This window comes from Coturnix japonica, chromosome 13 (genome assembly GCF_001577835.2).
Source record: "Coturnix japonica isolate 7356 chromosome 13, Coturnix japonica 2.1, whole genome shotgun sequence".
In the NCBI taxonomy this organism is placed as follows: Eukaryota; Metazoa; Chordata; class Aves; order Galliformes; family Phasianidae; genus Coturnix; species Coturnix japonica.
In genome coordinates, this window is record NC_029528.1 from 12,098,452 (window position 1) to 12,123,119 (window position 24,668).

Consider the following 24,668-nt stretch of genomic DNA (forward strand, 5'->3'; position numbering starts at 1 on the left):
GAGGTGTGGGAAACTCAGATCAATAGCAATTTTAGAGAACAATACATTCTCAATTAATCTTGCATCTGTTAGGACATGGTTCCTTATGAATCAAAAGCTGCAAGGACAATTTGGGCATCATTGATTCAATGGCTTTCTTCCTTGGCAGTCTCTTGGCAGGTATCTATGGAACAAGTCCCTAGTTCTGCTTCCAGACCAGCAGATCTTGTAGCAGCTGCACCTGGAAAGCCTCCAGCTTCTCACTTTTGATGATCTTTGGCAGCCTGCCTCTCCCAGGAATTTTTCAGTCATGCTGGATTATCCAGCTCATCCATGTTATTTTGCCAAATTTGCTTTCTTTGCTCATGTCTGCGCTGTGGCATCTGCAGAGCTGCATCAGAAGGAATTTTTCTGGACACGAGGCTTTTTGATCTCTATTATATATAATCCTGGATTCAGGGAACTCTGTTTTTTTTTAAGGGTCAGACAAATTAGGAACAGTCTCTCTGGCTTTGTGGAAACAAGAGGAGATGATCTCCTTTGTGCAGGCTGCTTCTTTGAGAGCACAGACGTGGCGAGGGAACAAAGTCATTCCTGTCTCCCTTGACTGTTCAAGTCCTGTGGAGCACTGGGTGCCAATAGGTGGGTCATTCACTTGAACCCAAGCACACACAGCATTCCTGGCAGCACCCAACAGAGCTTTCTATGAGCATGGCGAGTGCTGCTTTGCCTCATGACCTCCCAGCTGGGTTGCTGGTACCCATGGGATTTTCTGTAGCGTGGTTGTCACCCAGCAGGAGGGGCAGGGATGAGTGCAGATAGCTGGAGGCCCAGTCAGTCACTGTGCAATGGATCTGCAGATGCCATAATGCTGCTGATCCGCTGTGGAACCTCGCAGGGGGCTCACGTAAAGGTGGCTTCATCCATTTCTTTTGGATAGATCCTTTGTGAGCTTTGCTTGCATTCGTAGCATTCACATGAAGTCTCACATGCTCCTTCTGCCCAATCTGCCATCCATCAGCTCTGCAGCCTTTGGAGAACGTGACAGTGCCGGCTCGTTCTGCGTGGCATTCAATGCCTGCCTCCCCTCAGGCAATGAACATCCCTCTGTCTGAATATTCCTGTTCGAAGATGCTCAGAGTCTGAGTAAACACCGGCATTTATTGGTGTTCTGGATCAGATGATGTTTGGGGGAGATAGAGCATTGTTTAGGCACTGGCTGGATAAGCTGGTCACTGAAAAGCCCTCTTTTTCTTCCCTGGCTTCCTGCTGTGTGTCAGAAACCACATCTGGCAGGAGGCTGCTCGTGTCTCCTTGTTCCACGCTCCGCTTCCAGCAGGTTTGTTCTAATGAGCTGAAAGACAGAGCAGAACCAAAACAGATCCTGAACTGAAGTCAGAGACTAATAAAGTAGGGTGTGATATTAATTTCAGCAGCAGCCTTGGCTACAACCAAACGTGGCACTTCCAACATCTAATTAGCTTTTAAAAATAAATGAGTCTGGTTTTCATCTGCGTATTTCCCATGTAGGATGCACGGCGTTTCGCCGTGCCCTATTGTGAGATGGTCCCAACTGCTACTGAGCAGCAAAATGAAGCAGACCTTTTGACTCTACGTTCTGCTTCTCCTGTAGCCTTTCCTTCCCTGAGTCAATAGAAGCTGATTTCTGTGGTTGATGATGTGGATTCATAGGAGCAGGATGTGGGAGTCTGGCGAGTCGTTTCCATTTATGGGCTTTTAGAAGCAAGCAGAGCTGTATCTGTTTCTGCTGGTGGAGCTGGGTTCTTCTATGTATGTGCAAAAGCATCTTAAAGTGGGAATGTGATTTCCTGCTGTCTGTTGAAACCGAGCAGGTTAAAAAACAAGGGAGAAGAATAGCGGCTGCCATCTACCAAGTGTGTGGGGAGCTTTGGAAACCCATTTCTTCCTTGATCTGTGTACAGTGCTGACAGTGAAATTGCTCATAAGAGAGCGTCATAAATTAGACTGTGGAGCCTGACACACAGGAGGAGAATTTGGATTCCTTCTAGCCATTGCACTTTAAATTGACGGCAAAGGAGAGATGCTCTCCAGGCTGGCACTGAGCAGAGGTGTGCAGCTCCTACCTCACCTCAGCTGTAACAATTAGTTTCCCCTGGAAGTTGTGTGTTGCAGATGACCTTGTAACTAAGAGTATTGGTGGCAGTCTGGGAATATTTTAATTGATTAAGATTATTTTTGGACTAGTGATCTTATTAGAAAGGCAGTTGGTTGAGTGGCCCCCTGAGTTCCTATTATCCTTGTAGACAGATGAGCATTAAAAGGTTGGGTCAGGAGGAGCAAGCCCTGTTATCTTCCCTGCGATTCCTTGGCCCCTTCTGTTCTTAGCATCCACTCCCACATTTATGCAAAGCACTCCGGGGCCTGCGGGGCTTTCTCCCAGCAGAGGTACGAACAGCCATAAATCCTAATTAAAAGGTATGTTCTATTTTCTGGTTTTAAAAATAAAGAAGATTTAAGAATTCTTGGAATTGAGATGTGTGTGTGTGTGTATTTTGGCCCATCAGGATTAATTGGATTTGCTTCACCAGTTCGCTGTGCCGTGGCCGTTCAGTAGAACGCTGCTGAGCAATTTAAACATCTCGCTCAGATGTACGAGGTTGGTACAACACATGTCCTGCCATCGTTTTGCTCCTGCTGCTGCTCTAAGTGCCGATGTTGCTCAGGTCCCAGCACGGAGAACAGAAGCACACGCTGGGGATGCCCAAGATGTGGGCATGCCGTGACCCCCACGGCCTTGGAGGTGCCTTGAGCCCAGAGCTGCCCCGCAGTGCGTGCTGTAAATGTGCATCTCTGCACACCAACCAATGGTGAGTTTGGTGTGCTCGTAAATCACGTCAGTGCCCTGGAAGGGAGCTGCAGATGAGTGTCAGGTTGACCTTCCGGCAAGAGCAAGAGTGATGAGAAAAGATTGATGCCTGGAGAGGAGAGCTGGGGATTGGCAGAGCCTGCGAGGATTATATTGCCCCGGAATTTGCAGCACGAGTTTAGCACTATCAGATGAGTGGAGGGAGAGGAGGAAGGCTTTTGCTTTTCCTCCTCCAGCACACGCTCCTTGCTGTGATCCCACTTCCTCAGGGGTGAGCTGCCCACAGGGATGCCTCAGAAATGAAGAACAAAACCCAAACTTGGTTGGGGATGAGAAGGAGCCTAAATAAACACCCTTAACGTGAGCCGGAGTGTGCTGCTGGCTTACTATAACCGGGCTCTGATGTTGGTGGGAGTGAGGAGTGAAGCAGGTATTAGGGGACATGAAAGCTGTGATGTATTAGGATTTCAGGAAACCACTTAATGGCACATCTTGCAAAACCTTACTTGGATAAATAATTCAATTTCTTCTAGATAGTAACGTTCCTGGATTGAAATCCTGCTAAAGGACTGTCAGCAAAGGCTGGTGATGAAGAGAAGAGGCTTGTTCAGGGGAGATGTAAAGCTGAGGCCGGGGGGATCAATACGAGGGCTGTGTGTGTTTTAACACCCTCATTAATGATCTGTGAGAAGGAGCAAGTGGTGTATATACATTAATAAAATCTGCAGATAGAGCTAAAGCTGGAGACATCTGAACAAAACTCAGCGCTGAGGTTCAATCTAAAGGACTCCGCAGGTTACAAAACGTGGGCAGAAGGAGCTGCTGACATTGGGAAATGAGCAGAGCCTCCCTTTGCAGGAAAACACTGCCCCACTATGAAGACCCAAAGGTGACATGAGGCAGAAGTGTGGGGCAGTCTGCTGTAGGTGTCATGGACAGCAGCACCCCAAGTGGGGCTGCAGATGGAGTAATGTGGAGCCCTTTCCTGGCCAGGCGTGGGTGTCTCTGCCTAAAACGCTGTGTTTGATTCTAATCCTACCTGATTTAGAGAGACAAATTGGAAGGGGTCCAGGGCCAGCCTTCAGTGATGTATATGCCCTCACTTAAGCTGTTAGGACAGCAACTTGCATAAATGCGTGCCAATTAAGCCTGTGACCATTCTTGTTGCAGTCAACGTGCTTAAAGCAGCACGAGCTGGGGTTGTTCTCATGGGTGATGTTGCTGTAGGCCACTTGACTGCAGATTTCTGAAGTATTCAAGCTTCAAAAATGACACAATCGTGGCAGTTCTCAGGGCGCTGCGAGGATAGAATGGCACCAGAACTAAATACAGCTGGCTTCTACCCTTGGGGGTCCCCAGAAATGGCTGGGATTCTGTTTTTGGCCACCGACAATGGTGTGGGCTGAATACTGGTGGGCTGAGTACTGGGAGCTGGATGGCAGCAGACAGCCCTGGCTCACAGGTACGAGCCATTCACTCACAGAAAGGTTTTCTTTCTTCTTTCTGAGAGCTCGAATACCCAAGTTTTAGCGAGGCCAAACACATTCCCTCTCAAATCATAGGCAGCAGGTGCAGAGCTTGGTGGTGACTGGCACGAAGTCTATTGTCTCTCCTACTTCTCTGTTTATGTCAGTCTGTAACTCTTTTTTGCTTGTTATGCTTATCACACTGCTTTTAATAGTTACAGAATGCGCTTGAATTATGTTTGAAATTCAAATTTCACACAAATAGCGGCTCGTTCTTGAGCCAGTGTTTGTGTCAGCGTGGTGGGGGGGAGGGAGCTGGGAGTATTTCCTACATATTGGATGCGCTCACCATATTTTTTTTCCCATTGCAGCAGGAGTCAAAGGAAGACAGCGGATTGCAAACGAAAAGAACAAAACAGCAGCTGGATAGAACCAAGTTTGCTGCTAAAAAGAAAATTGCACGTAGGTCTCGAACGTGGGGCTGGGGAGGCTGACTGGGGCTGGGCAGCTTCTGCTGTTTGTGTTTGAGGTTATTTCCCTTGCAGAAAGGCTTTGAAGGGGCTTGAGACACACAGCTCCCCTTCTTAGGGGTAGAAGCTGCATTCTGAATGTCACTTGCATGCACCCCGTTGCTTCCAGAATAGTTATTCAAGATTGTCTGTACCTCACCAGGTTTTGAGATCAGCACATCAGCAGTGCTGTATGCAGTTCTGGTCTCTGCATCTCAAGGACAAGGAGAGGACATCCAGGGAGAAGCTGCTTGGGTCGTCATGGGATGGAGTCACGGGCTTGGGACCCCCCAGCACAGAGAGTGAATGGCTGTAGCGTGGGATCAGTCTGCATCAGGAAGCAGAGCAGAAGCTGAATGCAGAGCTGTTGTTTACCAGCTCGGGCAGCCAGGGTGCACTCAGTGGAAATAGCAGGAGAGAGGTTTAAAATGGGTGAAGGCAAGTAATGCTTCACGCAGCGTGTAGTGATCTCCTGGAACTGCTTGTCACGGGAGGTTGTAGAGAGGTCAGCATCAGCAGCTTTAATGAGGGATTAAATGCATTCATGGACAGCAGGTCTATAAACAGACGCTAGAGGGAATGGGCTGGAATGTTCCTGCTAGCATCCCTCACAGAGTGGCTGTCAGTGCTGTGGGTATACAAGCAGAAGGACTGCTGTCAGCGCTCTGTGTTGCTCCGTTGGTTACAGACACTGGGTGAGGCAGGCTGCTGCTCTGCCCCAGCACATGGGCTCACGTTGTTGTGCTCCGCAAGGCAGCCGGCCAGCCTGCATGTTCAACTCAGACAAGTTCAATTCAGACCACTTTAAAATGAGAGTGAGGTTGTCTGCTGCAGAGCACAGAGCAATCACTGAGCAAAATGGAGCCCGCCGGTGCTCTGCGAGCGGCAGCAGTTGGGCTCATCAGCCCTCAGAGGGCTTGTGCGAATTAAATTGTTTTTAATAGAGGCCTGAGGCCATGGCACAGAACAGCCTGGCTCTTGGTGGGAGCTGACATCCTCTGCGTGAGCCTGGCGTGGGAGAGGGGGGAGAGGGGCTGAGCTCTTTCATTCCCCTTTCTCCTCAAGGAAGCAGCACGCAGAGCTCTGCCCCTGTGTCACGGGGACTTGTGCTGCATTTGTAGGTGCTGAGACTCCTGATGTAGGTCTTCCTCTTTCCTTGGTGGGTGCCAACGTGGGGCACGGCTTCATTGCAGCATGGGGATACGGTGTGCGTGCGGTGCTGGCTCGCTTCCCTCCGTCATCGCAGGCTGTAATTGGACTTTTGGTGTTTGCCCCTAGGCAAATGAAGATTCGAAATAGTAATTATTTTTTCCCGGGGTCTTTAAGTGAATCCTTTGAGGTGTGAGGCGAATTGGGCTTTTGTAACCATTTGGTGCTTCTGGGTAAAGAAAACACTTTCTCCTTCAAACTGGAAAATTGCAGATATTTGCAGGCTCTGGTTATGAAGCGTGTCCTCCCATCTTCGCTTTGTTGTGGTTTTATTCCTTGTAACCTAAAGCCATAACTAAAATCTATCTGTGACGTTTCATCCCGCCGGGATAAATGGGAGTATAGAGACGTGAAGAAGTCTCCCTCTCCTTTGCTGGATGTACTGGGTGCTTTCAAGCAGGCTTCCATGTTTGTACTGTGATTGCACTTTGGGTGTGTGGAAATATGGAGATCCTGCCTTCCCATTATTTTTGAGTAAATCTCTTATTAGTAAGTGTTAGAGCTACAACTAGCGGGGTTTTGCATCTCATTCACTTTGCAAATGTCAAAATGGAACATAAATCGCTTAGCAAATTGCCGTATTAGCATTTAAAAAGGCTCTGAAATGCTTTAATTTGTTTAGGGCTGCCATGTCTTAAAAACAGCCTCCCCCTGACCCTCCCTCCCTAGGACAGCATCCAGTGGCCTCCAGCAGCCTTCAATGGCCTCCAGCAGCCTCCAGTGGCCTCCAGCAGCCTCCAATGGCCTCTAGTGGCATCTGGGAACCAGAGTGAGCTCCAGGCTCCTGCTGTTCACTCCCAAAGCAATACTTGCATGCAAGCAGTGGCCACAGCACTCTGAATCTCTGATCTACCGCCATGATGACCCCAGAAATCCATCTCCAGTTGGTAGAACATGGAGACGCCGGGCTGTGGCACACAGACCTGCCCCAAGCTGCAGGACGATGAGCACGTTGGCTCTCTGGCAGCCTTTCTATTGCCACCAACACACCAGGTGGAATTCAACTCGAGCGTTCCCCGTCCCCGGAGCACCTACTCCATTGGAACGAGAATCAAGTGCGTTTTGTTTGTCGCTGGTTTCTGTGCCAGAGGCAGCATTTGTCTGGCACGTTCCCTGTCCCCAGAGGGGAAATTGCTGTGCCAGGGAGGGAGAGGAAAACAAAATGTACAGTAGTAACTCGCCAAAAAATGTTTCTTTACACTGAGCTTCATGGCTGTTGATAGCCCGAACGGGAGAACACTTAGGCCCCCGTTTTAATTTAAGCACGTGGGAAGTCTCGTGTTGTGGGAACCATCACATGCACCCGTTCCCTTCCACACGTCAAAACGAGCGGGGTCTGGCCTAATTGCCATGATGGTTTGGGCAGGGAAGCAAGTCACGTACCCGCTGAATGCTTGGGAGGTGTTGGTATTGTGCAGCGCTGCCGTGGGGACAGGAGCCTTCTCCTACCCTGGGCTGTTGTGTGACTGCCATTAAAGCAAGCGTGTTTTTCCCTGGTCCCTGCTGGCTGGAACACTGCAGAGTGACTTTGTCCAAGGACAAAAGATCCCCACGAGCCCTGTGTGTGCTGTTGTCTGCCTTCGCCTCAACCGCCGCCTTAATTCTTCAAGAAATTATTAAAGAGAAATTACGCGTCCAAACCTAAGTGCTGATTTAGTGGGACATGTGAGGAGATGTAACGGCTGGGAATCAGAGCAGCCAACAAATGCTGCAAGGTGCACGGCTTAGAGCTGTCGGAGCCCATCGGAGGGGAAGGCTCTCGGTTTGTGTGTGAGATGGCTGTGCAGGATTCTGCCCGAAGGAAGGAGCGGGTTTTGAAGGAGATCTGTCAGTCTGTTGTGAGTGTGAAGACGCATTTGTCAGCTCCTGAGAGTGCTGTTGAGTTGTTTTCCACGCTGCGCTCTGTTCTGCAGGCATCGTATATTTTGAGCGCAGTGGAAGCGTTGGATTGAATCTAAGTAAATAAGTGTTTTCCAAAGTCAGTAGCTGCGTTGTTTTGAAATAGCCGGTCTCAGCTTCTGCTTTGCTTTGAATGAGGAATATTTCGGGAAGAAATTTGCTGCTGGAATAGCGGTTTGCGGCTGTAGGAAACCTGTTCCCCATGCATGACTGACTCAGTGATGCAGTGGAGTAATGATGTGAGCAGAAGGGGGATGTATGCATGTAAAAGATCCTTCATAATACCACCGAGCAAGTAACATTATCCTCCATGGAGCTTTCCACCTGCAGCTCGGGGTGAGCAGCGTGCGGCTCTTTTGCTCTTGGTTGGGTCCCCTGTGGTACTGCAGACATCTTTGTGTCAGAAGGCAGTGAGACATGCTATTTGGCTGGAAGTAAAGTGCATTAGGGAGGATGTGTCTTTATCCTGCCTTACCCCTGACTCTATCCTGTATAAAACGAGCACGATTTGGCAGTCTTTATCCTCCGTCCTTTCACATGTGTTCTGTAGCTCTAGAATATGTTGTTTGGTGAAGGCAGTAAGACATTCCCTTAATATACCCAAGGAGTCAGAGCTCAGACTGCTGTAGAAGCCCTAACTGGAGTTCCTGACCTATGTTATTTGTCTGTTTAGTGCTGCTGATGCCTTCCCAGGAAAGCTGAGGTTTAGCTGCTTTGCTCTGCATTCCTCCTGGGGGTGTGGGACTCCGCAGACATCTCTCAGGATGTTGGATAAACGTAGGGTGTTTGCATACACCTACAGCTGTGACATGACATTATCCTTTTTTTCCTACTGTAGAGATGACTGAAGAGGAACAGTTTGCACTGGCCCTGAAAATGAGTGAGCAAGAAGCCAGACAAGTGAACTGTCAGGAAGAGGAGGAAGAGGAACTCTTGAGGAAGGCCATTGCTGAGAGCCTAAGTGTAAGTGTGCTTCTGTGAAGAGGCTTACTAGGGTTCTTCAGCAGTGTCGCTTTCTGTGCTTGCTTTGCCACGCTGCACAAAAGAAGACTTTACTGGATGCCTTGCAGTTTCCAGCAGGAGCTGGAAGCAAAGCGGTCACAGGGTAGATGTTCTGTGCCATTCCTAGTGAGCGGCACATGAAGTCTCCTGTTTTGGGGTACTCTGATTTGACCTGGGGATGCAGCGTGCAGGTTTCTGTAGTCCTTGTTATGCCCTGCTGATGGAATGCACCTATTAGAAAATCAATCTCTTGTCTTTCAGAGCTGTCAGCCCTTGGATTCCTCTGATACAACCCCGCAGTTGTCTGTGGATGTGCTGGACACACAAGGCCAAAGCCACCCCGCTGAGCAAGAGGGCTGTGGGATCCTGGGAGGCCTTGCATCTTGCCCTGTCACCCTTTCCTCCAAGGGCAGCTCCCACTCACAGAGCACCAGCACTGATGGGAGTGGACAGATGGATGTTGCCCGGAGCCCCCTGGTAGTGTTGAGGAGGTTAAGCCAGGAAATCGTTGAAAGCTCACTAGTATCCAGCATAATCGTGTCTCCGGGGAAGAGCCAGCCTTTGACAAGGTCAAGCGAAAAGTCTTCCTCGCCACCTAAGAGTGATTCTAGTCCCCTGAGAGAGGACTTCATCTCTTTGAGTCCCACCTTTGGCAGGGTTTCTTCAGGTTCCTGGCGGCTGACACCTCGGAGACTGTTCACAAGCCCCTCTTCCAGAGCAGCAGACCACAAACCAAAAGAGCAGCCCCTGCCCTGCTCTGACCATTCTGCGGGAGAAGGCAGTGCTGGGAGCTCAGCCCAGCTCCTGAAGAGCTGGACCACAGAGCAGGGTGGCAGCCGCAGGATGAGCGGTGCTGGGGCAGGCACTAAGCACACCCCACACTCCAGGCGTGCTGCCACTGTCTATGTTAGCACAGAGCAAGCAGAGCAGAATGAGGTGTCCAGCTCTTCTCCTGAGCTTTGCATGCTGGATGTGGCGGAGAAGAAGCACGAGGAGGAGGCAAGAGACACAGTGCACTATTACTGGGGCATCCCATTCTGCCCCAAGGGGGTGGACCCCAACCAGTACACCAATGTCATCTTGTGTCAGCTGGAGGTTTACCAGAAAAGCTTGAAGCAGGCTCAGAGGCAGCTATTACATAAGAAGGAGTTTGGTAACCCAATTGTGCCCAGTTCTTCCTTAAGCCAAAATGAGCTCGGGAAAGGAGAGCAGATAAGCAGAGAGAATGGGGTTGCAGATGACACAGAAGATGGAGATGCAGGCACTCAGAAGGAGTGTGAGAACATCACCTGGCTCCTCCCTTCAAAGAAGAGGGAGGCAGAAAGTCCAGGGCACAGTGTGGAAGAAGAGAAGAACTCTGCATCTGATGATGAGCCAACCACAAGCTACTGCCAGGTAAGAGCTCTGCTGAGCAGCTGTTGAGCAACCATGTCTTCCCTCCATTTTAGGGTTCAGTCTCTTCTGCAAAGCAGGCACTGCTGATAAGTGCTCCTTGTACGTTTCGAGGCTTCCTCCCTAACCACGCTGCTTACTGTGAGAGAGAGAGGAGCAGGCTGCAGGCTGATTGGCAGCACGCAGTGGTCGGGCCATCATGCAGCCTGGCAGCTGTCCATCGCTGCACCACTGAGATAAAGACTTCCAGCTGACACTTCCCTTTCCAAGGGGTGTAGCCTGGCAGGGCGTCAGGATATCGAGTGCAGAGACAGCATGTGCCCCTGGCAGCTCCAGTAAACCAGTTAGGAACCTGCAGGGCCCGTATTGAGAGCCCTGCCTTTTCCTCTGTGGCTTTTGTCCTTGCAGTGCAGCCTTCCCTCTTCCATCCACATGCCCATTTGCATTCATTTACCTTCACCCTGCAGGTGCTCTTTCCCCTCATGGTCCTGCATCTGGCTGCAGCTGGGGGGTGGTGGCTGTGCCCTGCTGCACGTGTGTGCTGCCTGCCCAGGGTGCTGTGTCACAGCAGCACTGCTCGCTGTCCTTGGAACCGTGGCCGGGCACCTTCTCCCCACTCCTGCTTGTTGGGGCTGCTAGACGCTAGGTGTCAGCCTCTGTCTCCATCAGGGCTCTCGTTGGAGCGGAAGGCAGCTTTCTGTCACTGCTAAGTTTAAACAGATTGCAAGTCAGATGAAGTATTTATTACTGCTGTATTTTAGGTTTGTGTCAGCCTTTTCCAACCCTCATTTTTCATAATGACTTCACTCCCAGATCATTGTATAACTTTATCTTCTCTACGACTGAAGCCTCGACTCTGTTGTTCCTGTTTTCAAGTGTATTTGATCATTTACCCTGGTGTTAGAAAGATACTTAACTTGTTTTGTGATATTTATATTCTGTCTTGTAATATTGAGCACTTAAGAAAAACGTTATGTCTGCATTTTCTGGTTGCAGAAAAAGTGCAGAGCAGTCTGTGCTGAAAAGTGACTTTCCATGACAGTGCTTTGGCTGAGGCTTAGCAGATATGGATTGAAGCGAGCCTTAGAGGTGACCTGCAGAGGAAAGAAGCCGACGTGTGCCCTCCTCCATTTCTTTCTAAGATACAAAAGCCCTTAAGATGAACTGCTTTTTTTTCATCCACACCTTTTCCATTTGGGGTGGCTGCAGATCTGTGCATGTGTGCACCCCAGGAAGCAGCAGCAGCTGGGGGGGCATGAACTTTGAATCCCTAGTGTAAACTGTGGGGTATTGTTTTTTGTTTTCTTATGATGCATTTAGTGCTAACATCTAATTAATTCTTAGGGAGAGAAGAGGTTTTAGTGGTGTTGAGTGGGAACTTGTAATCTACTCATCCTGACCAGAAGAGCTCTCAGGGAGCTCTCAGTGGATGCAGATTTGGTCTTCCTGATATTTTAAGGTGAAAAACCAAGAGGAGGAGCGAGCTTTGAAATAGCAGCCCCAGCCCCACATTTCCCAGCCTTTCATTTACTGGAGAGAAAATAATTTCTAAATACCCTTTCATCTGCCTTATCACTCCGAGCCCGGGAGGCTGCTCCCTTCTCCCTTCGCCTCTCTGCCCAGTCACATGCTGAGGCCAGTGTAGGTGATTTACTTGCAAGATCGATATGTTTGATGTTTGCTTGTGCCTCGCCTCCGTTTTTTTTCCTCTATCAAATCCAATTCCACCGGCAGTGACAAAGCAGGGACGCAGGGCAGCACTGACCCCTGCTGCAAGTGATGCCAGGGACCCTCCAATGCCACAGGGGGTTGCTTTGCTACGGGGACAGCGGGAGGTTTTGGGGTGTGCAGGAGCTGGAAACATCCCTGGGGGCTCACAGATGTCCTTGGAAAGCACCATGCCTTGTACCAGAGGAATGAGGGTGCAGAGGAGCCACCTCAGCACACCATGGGTCATTGCTGGGAGGTCCCATCAATGGGAAGCCGCTCTATCACACCTCAGTGCCGAGCACATGTTCCTTCATAGCTTCTCAAATAAGGTCAGGGGCCTCTTTTGACAGATTCAGAAGAAAATGACCCAGTTCTGTAGAGTTGGAATCTGGTGACCTGAATTAGTGCCATACCTTAAACATACCTACCACGCAAAACAGCCTCATGACGCAGCATTGTGATCAAGGCAGAGGCATTGTTAAGATATCTGCAGTTCAGTGGATAAATAAATAAAAATAAAGGAGGAGCTGCTGGTATTTTATGTTAATGATGAGTTAGGCTGGGAAGAAATAAGAACAATATAGATAAAACAGAGGGAAATCTGGCAAGAGAATCTGTTTGGGGACTGGTGGTGATGGAAGTTGAAATCTATGGCAGTAATCAGGCTCTGAGAGGAAGGGGGAGAAAAATCCTTTGGATTTCTTTGAGAAATGGCTTGAGAAATCACAGGCCTGACAGCATGGGCTGCTAATAAAGCGTTGTAATTCCATCTGATTAGAGAATGGCAAGTGTAATATGCACACTGAAGGAGAATAAAGGGATCTGGGTAATGACTGGCGTGCTAGCCTGACCTCAGCAGTGCACGAGGCTTTTGAACAAATTTTAAAGGAAAGAATAAGTGGAGTCATAGAGGTAAATGAAAAATGGGATGAAATGCGCATGGCTTTACAGGCTGTAGATTGTGCAGGTTAATCTGTTCCCTCTCTTTGATAGGACAGCTGATTTCCAAGCCAAGAAAAATGCAGCAGATCTTATCTACACGAATTTCAGGAAAGTACTTGTGGTGGTCAAACATCAGCTGTATGTGTTGATCAGGTCACCCAAACTCAGGCAAATAAATACAAAGCTGGAGCAGGTGAGGGCTGCAGGAGGACAATAAACCCTGGAGGTGTAGAAGGGCTGTGATTGCTGCCAGCTTCAGACATGGGGAGGAGGCAGGGGCTGGGAGGTGATGGACAAGGTTGGTTTGGGAATGGATGGACACAGGCTGTCCAGAGCACGTCTGCAACACATCATTGCTGAGTGAAGGGAGGAACTGAGTCAAAAGCTGACTAGTTCAGGATGGATACTTACCATTTCTGGAAGAAAACCCATGCCATGGACAGAACTTGGTGACCCAGCAGAGCCTGTCTGGCCCTGTTAGCTGTGTGCATTGCTTTATATAATATCAGAATTCTCCTTTTCAGGCCTCCCAGGTGCTGTCCACAGAGGGTGTGCGTGGAGATGGGGAGCCCATGCAAACCGCACAGAGGTGAGGAGGGGTAATTCAACACATGGGGTTTGTGGGCTGGCTCTGTAGATGTGGATTCGTCCTTTCTCTTGGAGCAATTAGAAGCACGGGCTCTCTGAAGCCAGGCTGGCAGCAGCAGACCTTGCTGAAAGGGCTGCTACAGCTGCTGCTCTTATATCCCTGCAACTACATGGCTCTGGAGCACTGTGCAGCTGGGGAGAAGAGATCACTTACTGTTGTTCCTGTATAAAACGTGCAAGTGCATCGTTGTACAAGCGAGATCTTACTGTACAAGTAAGAGGACTTGATCCTTACCCTCTGCAGCTAATTCGACATGGTACAGTAAAGCTGGAGAGACGGGTAGATGAGCTAAAGGTGAGTTAGAGCAGTGCAGTCACGTGGGCTGTCTGAAGGCACATATGCAGCACGGTGAATGGTTTACTGGATTTCTGTGTGTATTTTTATATTCTCGCTGTACTGCTGATGAGGAAAGCAGGGAGGAGGAAGCCAGACGGCACTGCCTATCAGCCAAAGATAGAGTGCAGTGCTCCAGAAAAACCACTTCAGCAGATGACAGGTGTGGGACAAGTCAACATGACTTCCCTCACATTTAAGTCTAGTCGTCTTTTTTTTCCCTCTTCTTGTGGGATGCAGCTCTGCAGTGAAGGCTGTGAGAGAGGAAAGCGAATGGGAGAGGATGCAAGGAGTAATTTGCAAGAGAGGGCAGAGAGTCTCATGGTTCTTTTATTTGCTGGGTTTTGTAATTTCAACCCATTCTGGGACAGAACGGTCAACTTTCCTTAGATCTGACAGTACTGGCCCAAATAGCTGGTATCAATCTGCAGAGTAGGAAACCCTCTGCTTCCTGTAGGCCACTCAGCCTGATAGTTCTATGCTGTGTGCAGAGCACGGTAGATTGGGATTTTAATAAATGATTATAGGCTTTGTTACTGGGAGATAGTTGGTGTAGCAAGAAATGTGGTTTGACTTCAAATTGATTAGCCCATTTCATAAATGTCATAGCAAGTTGTGTTGTGTGAGTCCTTTTGAAGTGAGCCCTGATGTTAGACACAGAGTAAAACACGCTCAGCCTGGATTCATAACAAATGCTCTGAGATGCTTTATTTAGAGAGAAAAGCCACTTGTGATTTCCTATCAGAATTTTGTTATTTATCATAAATCAGCGGTGGCTGTTCTCTCCTCTCTGAGGCCTGTGGTTGAGCTTAATAAATCTTCTGTTTGTCAGGATGGGGATTCGTGTTTTTAAAGTGTGCTCTTGCATACTTGATCAGACTAATCAGGAAGCCATACAAAACGCAGAGAGTGTCAGCATGGGTGCCAGACTCGCTCAGCAATGCCTGCCTGCTCCAGCAAGACATTGTGTTGTGCTGGTGGGAAAAAAACAGCGGAGAAGGTTAAAGGGAGAGGGACAGCACGCTGCGGGGAGCTGCCGTGCCATGCCGGTGCAGCTTTGCCGCAGGGAAGCCCAGTGTTGTGCTGCATCTGTGTGCCTTTCCCCCTAAGGATTCCCTTCCTCAGAGGGCAGATAGCACAGTGCTAATACCCGCACAACTCCCAGAGCTAAGAGCAGAAAGAGTCAGGAAGGACCCACAGCTGTGAGCAGGTATGCTCACTCCCCCCACGTGTGGTGTTAATCCTTCATGTCTTCTAATCAAGGACCTCTCTAAGCTCTAAGAGTTCTTCTAGTGGTTTCTGTTTAGAACAGCATTTCATAGCAATATTCTTCTCTGTTATCCTGATCATTTCTGGCTATCAAATAATGACCACCTGGAAATGACAGAGCAGTCTGAGCTGTGCAAGGCAGGCAGGTGTGTGCTGTCACACTGATGGATTGGAGATCTATATTACATTTATGTTTTGAACAGCGTCTGCACATTGACCCCACTTGGCAGTAAGAGGAGCCCAGACATTGCCAGACAGAACTCTGCAGAAGAAGAGATCTCCGTTTGCCCAGGTAAAAGACACCTGGGAATGTTCTGAGTTTTGAACTGAAAATCATACACTTCTAAAATTCAGAGGGAAGGGGAGAAGTTGTTCAAATCAAACCAAATTTCCTTTCCAGCAGTGTTTATCCAGGCTGGAATTATCCAGGTAAGTTTGGATGATCTCTCTGGTTTTGGACCCTTTTTCACTAAGGCAGCGTCCCAGTTCTGTGCACAGGGGCAGCTGGGTGCTGGCTAATGGAGAGGCACCATCACACCCATCAGCACGGAGGGACCATTCCCAAGAGCCAGGTGTGCTCTCTGCAGTGCTATCAATAAATTGTCACGTTTTTCACTGTCAATATATGTAAAGCACGACAGCTGAAATAATTTTGGTCATGAATTAATTAAACCTGTTTGGTGCCAATTCTTTTTTTCCTTCCTTGAGCTCTCCTATCATGTTCGACATTTTCCAGTTCAGAGTTTTAGGGGAAGGAGCTCACCAAGAGCCTGCTCCTGTTGATGAGCAGCTGTGGGGAGGTCATAGCTTGGAGGCATGTTTTGTTGCTAAGGAAAACATGGAGGTCTGAAGACCGTAGGATGGGAGCTCTGTTTGCCTTGCTTCTCAGATAGAGCAGTGTACTGTTCTTGCATTGTCTCCATTCCAGCAAGCATCCCACGTGTCTAGTCTCACTCCCCATGAAGCTGCAAAGCTGCAGTGGCTTTGTCCTCACACCATTGTGCTGTGACTCTTAACCCCTCATCCAACTGTGTTGTTGCACGTTGTCTGATAACATTTGTGAGAAGCCTAAAAAATGTTTTGTAGCTGTGAAATGCCTCACAACAACAAATGAGAAGGTTTGGGGGCTGCAAACCTGTGCTGACGTGGGGCTGTCTTTCTGCAGAGACCCAGCCGAGTCTGTCGGAAAGCATCGAACCAGAGAGAGAAGAGCTTTCCTCGGTCAGCAAAGATGCACCCATGCAGGTAAAGAGCCTGGAGCTGGGGATGTGTCCTGTTTGCAGTGCTGCTTTCTTCAGCTGGGCCATGCTAGCACTTGTGCCTGGTAGCTGGGTGCATGGGCTTGGGTGGCATCCTTGTAAACACTTCACACTTCCTCTGCTGCTTCATAGTTCGAATTCCTTTGGCTAGGGGCTGTGTGCAGCTGCATCTGGAGCCTTTCAGCCTTGTAGCTGGAGAGTTGTTATAAATTCCAGTTTGTTCTTGTATGCTGCACAAACTGCTGTGCTGAAGGACATTGTCACTGGGAACAGCAGCACTGTTGCTGTGGGGCTCAGGATTGTACAGGGACCCCAGCAGCTGTGAGAGGGGTCCCAGTAAATCTCAGCCACACATATTATGACACATTCTACCCCGTTACAGTCCTCTGTATGACATTGTTGTCTACAGACTCTCTCCAAGAGGTTGGGATAAAGACAACAAGGAGGTGTTGAGAGCTGCCGGTGGTTTACAGTCCAATGAGAATGAGCTGAGCCCCAGAATCCTGATTTGTATGCAGTGATAGCTCCCAGCAGCAGTAAGCCAGAGGCAGGGCCATTCTCTTACCTCCCAATCCAGATGTGCGCTGTTGTGTGGCTGCTTTCCCTGTGTTGTCACACCTGTGCAGCAATTGCCTTGCAGCTGTCACTGTAGCGACATCTGACTTCAGTTCCTGCTTCTGATAAAACTCCGTTTGTCTATTAATTTAGAGAGCGATATCAAAGGGGTTGCCAAGTACTCCTCTGGCAGGGTACATGAATACAGAATCATACAGCTCTTGACAAGAGGATTCATTTGTGGAAAGCTCACTCTGGAAGCCTGCAGCTTGTACAGTGCATCTGCAGCTCCCGTGTCTCATTGTCACAGGCCTCTTAATAAACCAGGTTCTGCTCTCGTGTGCCTTTCATTCTGCAGGTATCTCAGAGCACCGCTCAGTCAATTAGAGACTGCAGCGGTCCTGTGCACAGCCCTGGATCCTCAGCCCCAAGGGCACAGTCATGACCCATTTGGCTGTGGCAGGGCATTGACCTGTCCCTGCCGCTGTGCAGAGCGTGCCCCTGGGTCTTGCACCTTCACCTGCACAGCTGCTGGGCACAAGGTGAGCAGCACAGCGCATCCCAGGGATTGTCACAGCGTGGTCTTTGGCAGCGGGTACCAGCCGTGAGCCTGCAGCCTTGCAGGGAAGCAGCCATCACATAGATCAGCAGTTAGCGTGAAGCAAGCATGGACCGTGGGGACAGAGCTCTTCCTCACGGCTGCTGAGCCGGGGCACAGGAGCCTTGTTCCTGAGCTCAGCCTCCAGCATCGCTCTTGGCTGGTTGCTGGCTGCTGGCTGCAAGCACTGTATCCTGTGGGCAATTTTCTCTGCTAAAGAGGAGAGGCAGCAGTCTGTGCCTCCGACAGGGCTGTGCAGTCAAGGTTTTCCAGGCTGTCACCACAAGGTTTTGTACGTGTGGATTTGGGACTCTGGTGTCTTGTGTTACAGAACGTTGCATTTCCATTTAAAATTAGTGATTTATCACCGAACGTAGGTGGGCAGGGTGTGTGGAACCAGTGATCTCCTCAGACTGATTTAAAAATGGCAGCTAGCAGGAGCAGCGCCTGCTGCTTTTCCCGTCCCTTTTTTTGCTGCGTTGTCAGACCAGAATAACGCAGGTTTGATCTGATCATTCATAGTTGACACATCCTGCTTTTTATGACTCCTCTTTGTAACGCGCCGCGGTGAGGACTTCACAGGATGTAGTGACACTGAGAAGTGAGAGCAGGCTACAAACGCTAATGCTGTGAGTGATGCGCTGCAACAGCTTGCGTTGGCTGGAGGGACTCTGGTGGCAACTCCTCCGTAGAAATCTGGTGCTGAGTCTCCCTGGAAATGAGCGCAGGGTTTTTGGGGTCAGTCCCAAAGCCTGTCAGACAGCGTCGGGGAGAGTTTTCTGACTCGATTCTTTGCATAAGACCCCATCGTGCAATTTCTTGCATCGTTCTTTTGAGACAACAAAGCCCTCTCCTTCCCTTTGGGACATAAAAAGGTGGATGGATGCTCAGGATCAGACCCTTGTTTGGCAAAGCAGTGTTACATGACAATGTGCTCCAGCAGCACCGAGCATCCTGGCTGGCCCTGGTTACTGCTTCCCTGATATTACACCATTGAAGGGATGCAGGCAGCAGTTTTACTGCACAGTGGCTGCATGTCACCGCTTAGCCTCAAGAACAATGAGCTCTCCTTTATTATTTCCCTTCAGGTTTCTTCTACATGGTTAATATTGAAATATTTATTTTAATGGGGGGGGGGAAATGGCTCTTTCTTAAATAGGAAGAGATTTTGTAGCAAGCCTGACTAGGCAGAGATCTAATTGTGAGTGATATGGCAGCAGTCTGCTGTGTCTTGGAAACATGCACAGCGTAGGGAGCAGTCTGTGTCTCTGTGGGTGTGTAGCAGAGCACCTTTGCAGCTGTGTAACCAATGCAAAAGGCAGTGCTGGTAAGTGAGAGTGGCACCCTGTGAACAAACATGAGCAAAATGCCATTGTTAGCAATGCTGTGTGACACGGGTTGCCTCTCTCTGTGCAATGTCCTCTGGACGAGGAGGAGGAGCAGCCCAGGATCTGAGGCCCCGCAGCCTCCTTTCATCCCAGAGGAATGTTCCCAGACAGCGCAGCCTCTGTAGTGTGGATCATGTCCAGGAACTGATGAGCGCAAGTCAGGTGTTGAACTCCCGCTTTGCCCCATGAATTTCCCATCAGTTTCGCTTCTGAGCTTTCCTGATTAATGGAAGCCTTGCCATTTTTCAGCAGTGGTGTAGGTGATGTTTGCCTTAAGTGGTGTGCACGGCTGTGCAGGGAGGTGTCACCGTGATTCAGCAGGACACACTGCCTTTGGAAGAAGAATTAGGTATTAGAGCCCTGCAGTTTACTCAGGTGGTGGTCTTATTTCTGACCTGTATATGAAGAAAAGAAAATAAAACTTTCCAAGAAACAATGAGTTTATGGGAAGGTGAGCAGCTCCAGCTCTGCGGTTACCAAGAACAAAGGAAGGAGAAATCATCTGTCTCTTTTCCCTCTATTTCTCCAGGCTGGTGCAGATGGTGGTGCTGACAGGACTCTGTCTGAGGGCAACCACATGGCTGACCACGTTCCATGCCCACTGTGTGACCGAGTGTTCCCAGCTGCGGAGATCGAGCTGCACGCCATGTACTGCAATGGCATCGCCGCCACGGACAGACCAGGTGTGCCATGCGCTCTGTCTGTGCATCTGCTCTCTGTGCTGGTCCCCCTTTTCCTGCTGCTTGCAGTTGGGTTCTGGAGTCCTGTTCCTCTCTGGGTATTTGTGTGTGATGTGGCAAGTTAGGTTTGTCTGCCCTGCCTTGGTCCATCTCTGGGCTGGTCTGCAGAATGTCAGTGGAGACTCTGGTAGTTTCTAGGACCTCCCTCACAGAGATCTCTCTGATCTCTTTCATAACTGACCACGTTGATAGTCCTTTGGGAGGTCTATAAGCTGATTATTGCACAAGTATTTAGCCTTGGCTACTTCACACAGTACTCCCAAGACAAATCAATTTCGTATTTTGAGAGGACCTGCAGAGAATTTGCCAGTGGTAGAAAATGGCACCTCCAGAGCCATTCGGGTGAGCATCCTTCAGGGCTCTCAAGAAATGAGAATGTTCTGTAATGCTCCGAGTACAATCTCTGCTGTGCAATGAGTCTGACATTTGCGTGTGCAAAAATGGCTTGTTCAGCAGGAAGGCACTGCAGAAAAGTTTTCCTCTGGTTCCTCCAAAATTGCAAAATGATAGCTATTGATTTGGGAGCTCAGTTTTTCCTCCTTCATGTGAAGAGTGAGGCAGAGAAGTGTGGTCAGAATGCCCATATTAAATCCTCTTGGCAGCCTTCTCTGTGTCAGGTTTCCATAGCCAACCTTTGTAGAGCTTAACTGAACAAATACACCGGTTGGTTATCAATGTATTCAATAAGTTATGTTTTAGCTGCTGCTTGAAATGTAAAGTCTGTGTTAGCACAGTGTCAGGTAATATCAAAGTGGTAGCTTGTAATAAGATTAACTTTTCAGGTTGTGAATATATAATTTTCAGTTACATGCTGGGTTATTAAATACAGCCTAAATCTGTGATGTTTGAGCAATTTGAGCAAATCAGAGCTGATACAAGAACTGTAACATGTACATTCCTCTAGCAGGAAGAAGTTTCATGCTGCAATCTTAATGCAGAGTTGATGTAGTTTTAAAATACGTGGTCCCTGTTATACGGAATCACTGGGGATGTGACATGGGTCCTTTTAAGATAACACGAGCCAGAGTAGCAGCTGATACTGTGTGTGCTGAATCCTGGTGGGGAGTTCTCTCTGCAGGCACAAACCAGCTCCTAAAGCAAAGGGGCACATTGTGAATTGTCACAGTTTGTCTCCCTTCCTGATAAAGGTCTTATCTGCACTACAAAACGGAGCAGAGTTTTCAGTATGCCTTTCAGCAGGAGCATCTTTGGCCCCGTGGTAAGCTGGTCCCAAGTGTGCCTGGATTGTGAGCGTATCCATTGATCCTGGGAATCCTGGCTGTGATCAGGAGGAGGCTTAGAACTTTTTGCCTGTGCAGGGGAATTTGTTTGTTCCTTTGGTGTTGGCTTTCAGCAGGGCAGAGTTCAGAGCTGGCCTTTCCACTCCACCTCCAGACTGGTCTCCCTAGGGATGCTTGTAAGGGTGGCTATTTTGAAATTGCTCTGCTGCTATTCTGCCTTGTTCAGAACAATTCCCCTAGAAAGAAAACTAGCCTCAAATAATGGAGATCTTGGTCTACAATAATGGCTCTAAGCCGAGCAGTGGTTCTGGGACAAAATCACAGGAATTTGGGTTTTCCATTGCCAGCTATTCTAGTATTTTCGCTGTACAGACCAAACTTTATTGCCCATAATGCCTGTGCTGTTTGGGCCAAGGCTCTTCATGTGGTTCCGTGTGCTCTGAGATGTGCACTTGAGCCTGGAGGAGAAAACAACATGGAAGAGAGGTACGATGATGCCTTTGGCTTGTAGGGCACCTCACTGCAGTTCCCAGTGAGCAGACAGGGACAGGCATCCCACAGAGGTTCCATTTGATGGACTGATCAGCAGGATTTGGGATGAACTCATAGGGCTTTAGCTCAGCAGAGGTGAGACAGTAGCTTGATGCATCTGTGCAGGGACAAAAGGACTCTGCTTCCAGAGCTGTCATGTTGTCACCTTTTGCTAGCGTAACACTCACAGGTAAAGGTTATGCATGGGGGGAAAGAAAATCATTCAAGTGTTTTCTATAAGGAGGCCAGCTCAGGCTGCTGGTATTTAAGAACAGGCTTTCCAATGAGGTAGCTGGGCAAGAGGGGCTACGTTTCATTCCCTTACAGATGTCTGTGGTTGCCCTGGCTGGGTGCCCAGACCACCACACACCTGGGCAGTACGGAAATCTCATGTTGAGTTTCCATTTTCCTGTGGTCAAAAAGGAAGGGTCTGCTGTTACTTTAGCTGTGGCATTAGGCTGAGGAAGGCTCACATCTCAGGTTTCCAGCTCAATGGCTGCTGCTAATTCCAAGTGAATGAGTGAAGCGGTGGAAGTGTTGTGCCAGCTCCATCCTCCTTCCTGCAGCCAGCTGAAGGGCTTACATGTGTGAGAGGATCTCAGTGGAGCTGCTGATCTGTTGCCTGCTGCTGCCCTCCATGAAGCTGCTGGTTTCCCTCTGGATGTGAGCCTTGGCTGATACTGAGCACATCAAACACACTGTTCCCATCGTCCTCCTCTGATGCACTCCCACCTTCCCAGTTCCCATGTGAGCCTGGAAAAGTGAGGATTTGGTCTATTCCTTTTTCCCCAAGCTCCAGTACAACCTGGTGCAGCTGTCAATCTTCGGAGCAACAGCAGCAGTAGTGGTGCTGTTAAAAATCTCATGGCATCAATAAAGTGGCACTGATACAAAGAGTAATGGAAAGGATGCAGAGAAAAGCTTCACCACTTCTTAAGACAAGATGCCTGCAAGCCTGCCATTGCTGGGTCCTGCACATAAAGCAGTGTGGCTGGTAGGGAGAGCAGGGGAAGGGGGCTGGTGTGTGTTGTCAGGGTTGCCAGTGCACCCAAGGATGCAAACAGTGGGGGCTGGCCCTGCTGTGCCTCCAGAGCCGCTGGCACTGCTGTCCCCATTCTCTCCCCACACTTCTGCTGTCAGCATCACAGCTGGGGGTCCTCCCCAGGCACCTGCAGGCTGATCCCAGAGATCTCTAATGGGCCCATTATGCCAGATGTGTTCACTGCTTTTGAAAGAAAATAGAGCTGATTAACACCTGAGCTAGTGCACGAGGCTCCTGAAATGGTGCTAAAGGAATATTAACAAGTGCACGCTGCTTCAGAGAGCAGCTTTCAGCACGCTGTCAAATGCTTGTTGTTGGGGCTGTGGGCACGCTGGGTGGCTGGGGGGCTCGCTGTGGCCATTAGCCCTCCTCATCAGGCTGCCACTTCGAATCTGGGCCAGGCCAAGTCAATGAGGTGTCTGCCTGTGAGAAATGAGCCGCTGGAATCAGCCATTGCCCACGGGACAACATCAGCAACCCAGGAATGCTCTGGAAAGGGAGTTTTGCTGAAGCTCTGAAGGATTTCCTTTGTGCTGGACAAAATTTTGTGCCTTCCCATCTTCCCAGCTTTGCCATGCTTGTAGCTTGGACTCCAGCCTCTCTGATGGCACACAGCATGGCAGGTGATGTTTCTGGGCGGTGCATGGGCTCCATGCATTGCTCCTGCATCCCACGACAGCTGCTGTGGAGCTGGAGTCTCAGATGTCCCTGGCGGAGCAAGCTAAGCTATCTGATGTGCTCCCTGAGGATCTTTGCTGGTGGCGTGTCAACAGAGATATGCTGAAAGGAACTCAGCTGAAAGAGACAACATTTAGACGTGCTCCCTGCAGATGCCCGGAGAGCAGGTTTGGAAGGGCTGCTTGGGCATGTGGAAAGAGCAGAAACTGTCAGAGCTGCTGTCAGCGTGCTGGTGGGGCTGGGGTCTCTCTGGCCACCTACAGATCCTTATGGGTCCCTTCCAATTTGGGGCATTTTGTGATTCTGTGGTTCTATCCTGCAGCCACTGGAGAGCAGTGCCAGTGCAGCTCTTCGTCCAGCACTGTGTGCAGGCAGTAGTAAAGATCCCCTCTGTTTTGCATGGGAAGGGAGACCATGGGACGCAGAGGGCCTGGTGCCCCTGCAGCAGGCAGAGGGTTTGCCTTAGCAGTGAGTGGTGCAGCCATGCTGGAGCAGCAGTGCATCTCCTCTCCCAGGCTGTTGTGCTGCTGTGTGCCAACTTCAGAATGACTGTGAGCTGTTGATCCAGCTGTTTCTGTCAGAGGACAGGTTGGGGTGTGACACGGAGTGCTGTCTTCCAAGGCCTGGAATTTAACTTCTTACGTATCCCTCTGAAAATTGTCCAGCTGCCCCTTGGCTGGAAGGAAGATTGTGCCCATCCCAGTCCAGTAATTGTCTTGCTTTGCATTGCTCAACTGAAAGGGATTGAAAGGCGATGCTGGGGATGGATGGCAGTAACCATTTCTGTTTTGCTTCCAGTGCTCACTCGGGGTCGGAGAGAGTCACGAAGTAAAGCTGCAGGCGGTGAAGGCAGCCAGGCATCCTCAGATTCTGACAAGTAAGTAGGTATGCTGCTCTTCCACATTGTTTCTGTGCTTCAGTTTCACCACGTCTCTGCATAAATGCCTTTGTCCCCATGTAAACGCTGGCTGTTGGCCTTGTAGTGTTGTCTCCCTCAGAAACTGCCTTTACTCAGTGCTTATTGTCGCAGTGCTGTGGATGTTTACATCAGAACAAAAGAAATTTGCTGTTCTCAGGTTGGTTACTTTGCACTAATTTCCTTTCAGCCAATGCACAGTGGGTCAGGGTGCTGTGGTCTCTGACCGTGGTGGGGGAGCTGTAGTTAAAATGCTGCTAACTCAGCTGGTTTCTTCTGGGGGATTTGAGCTCAGTAACCCTGGGAAAAGAGGAGGCCGGGACGGGGAGGCTGTCAACATGGCACCTGTAGTGATATTCTTAATTAAATTAGACTTTCAGAATAGCAGTGGCTTTGTTTAATCTCTTCCCATGCAGCCCCTCCTCCTGCCACCCACACAAAGCATCATAAGAGAGGATCTGACAGTAAAATCCCTGCTATGGAAGCAATTTTGCTGTTACAAACAGTGGATGG

At 49.4% G+C, this 24,668-nt stretch overlaps 1 protein-coding gene across 11 annotated transcripts in view; it reads left to right on the plus strand.

Annotated features, from left to right (window-relative positions):
* Positions 1 to 24,668, plus strand: part of UIMC1 (ubiquitin interaction motif containing 1) — a 32,657-nt gene that overhangs the window by 5,041 nt on the left and 2,948 nt on the right. For 7 of the 11 annotated variants that reach the window (XR_001558240.1, XM_015876232.2, XM_015876239.2 and 4 more), the window contains exons 3-10: positions 4,665 to 4,755; positions 8,749 to 8,873; positions 9,174 to 10,307; positions 13,481 to 13,545; positions 15,411 to 15,499; positions 16,373 to 16,452; positions 19,537 to 19,690; positions 24,038 to 24,116. Coding sequence is in view for 10 of the 11 variants with exons in the window: in XM_015876232.2 (XP_015731718.1) it covers positions 4,665 to 4,755; positions 8,749 to 8,873; positions 9,174 to 10,307; positions 13,481 to 13,545; positions 15,411 to 15,499; positions 16,373 to 16,452; positions 19,537 to 19,690; positions 24,038 to 24,116 (1,817 nt within the window). In the remaining variant the exon portion in view is untranslated. Of the gene's footprint in view, positions 1 to 2,529; positions 2,618 to 4,664; positions 4,756 to 8,748; positions 8,874 to 9,173; positions 10,308 to 13,480; positions 13,546 to 15,410; positions 15,500 to 16,372; positions 16,453 to 19,536; positions 19,691 to 24,037; positions 24,125 to 24,668 lie in introns of those variants that run through there. The other 4 variants (XM_015876243.2, XM_015876242.1, XM_032447366.1 and 1 more) reach the window with 3 other exon arrangements.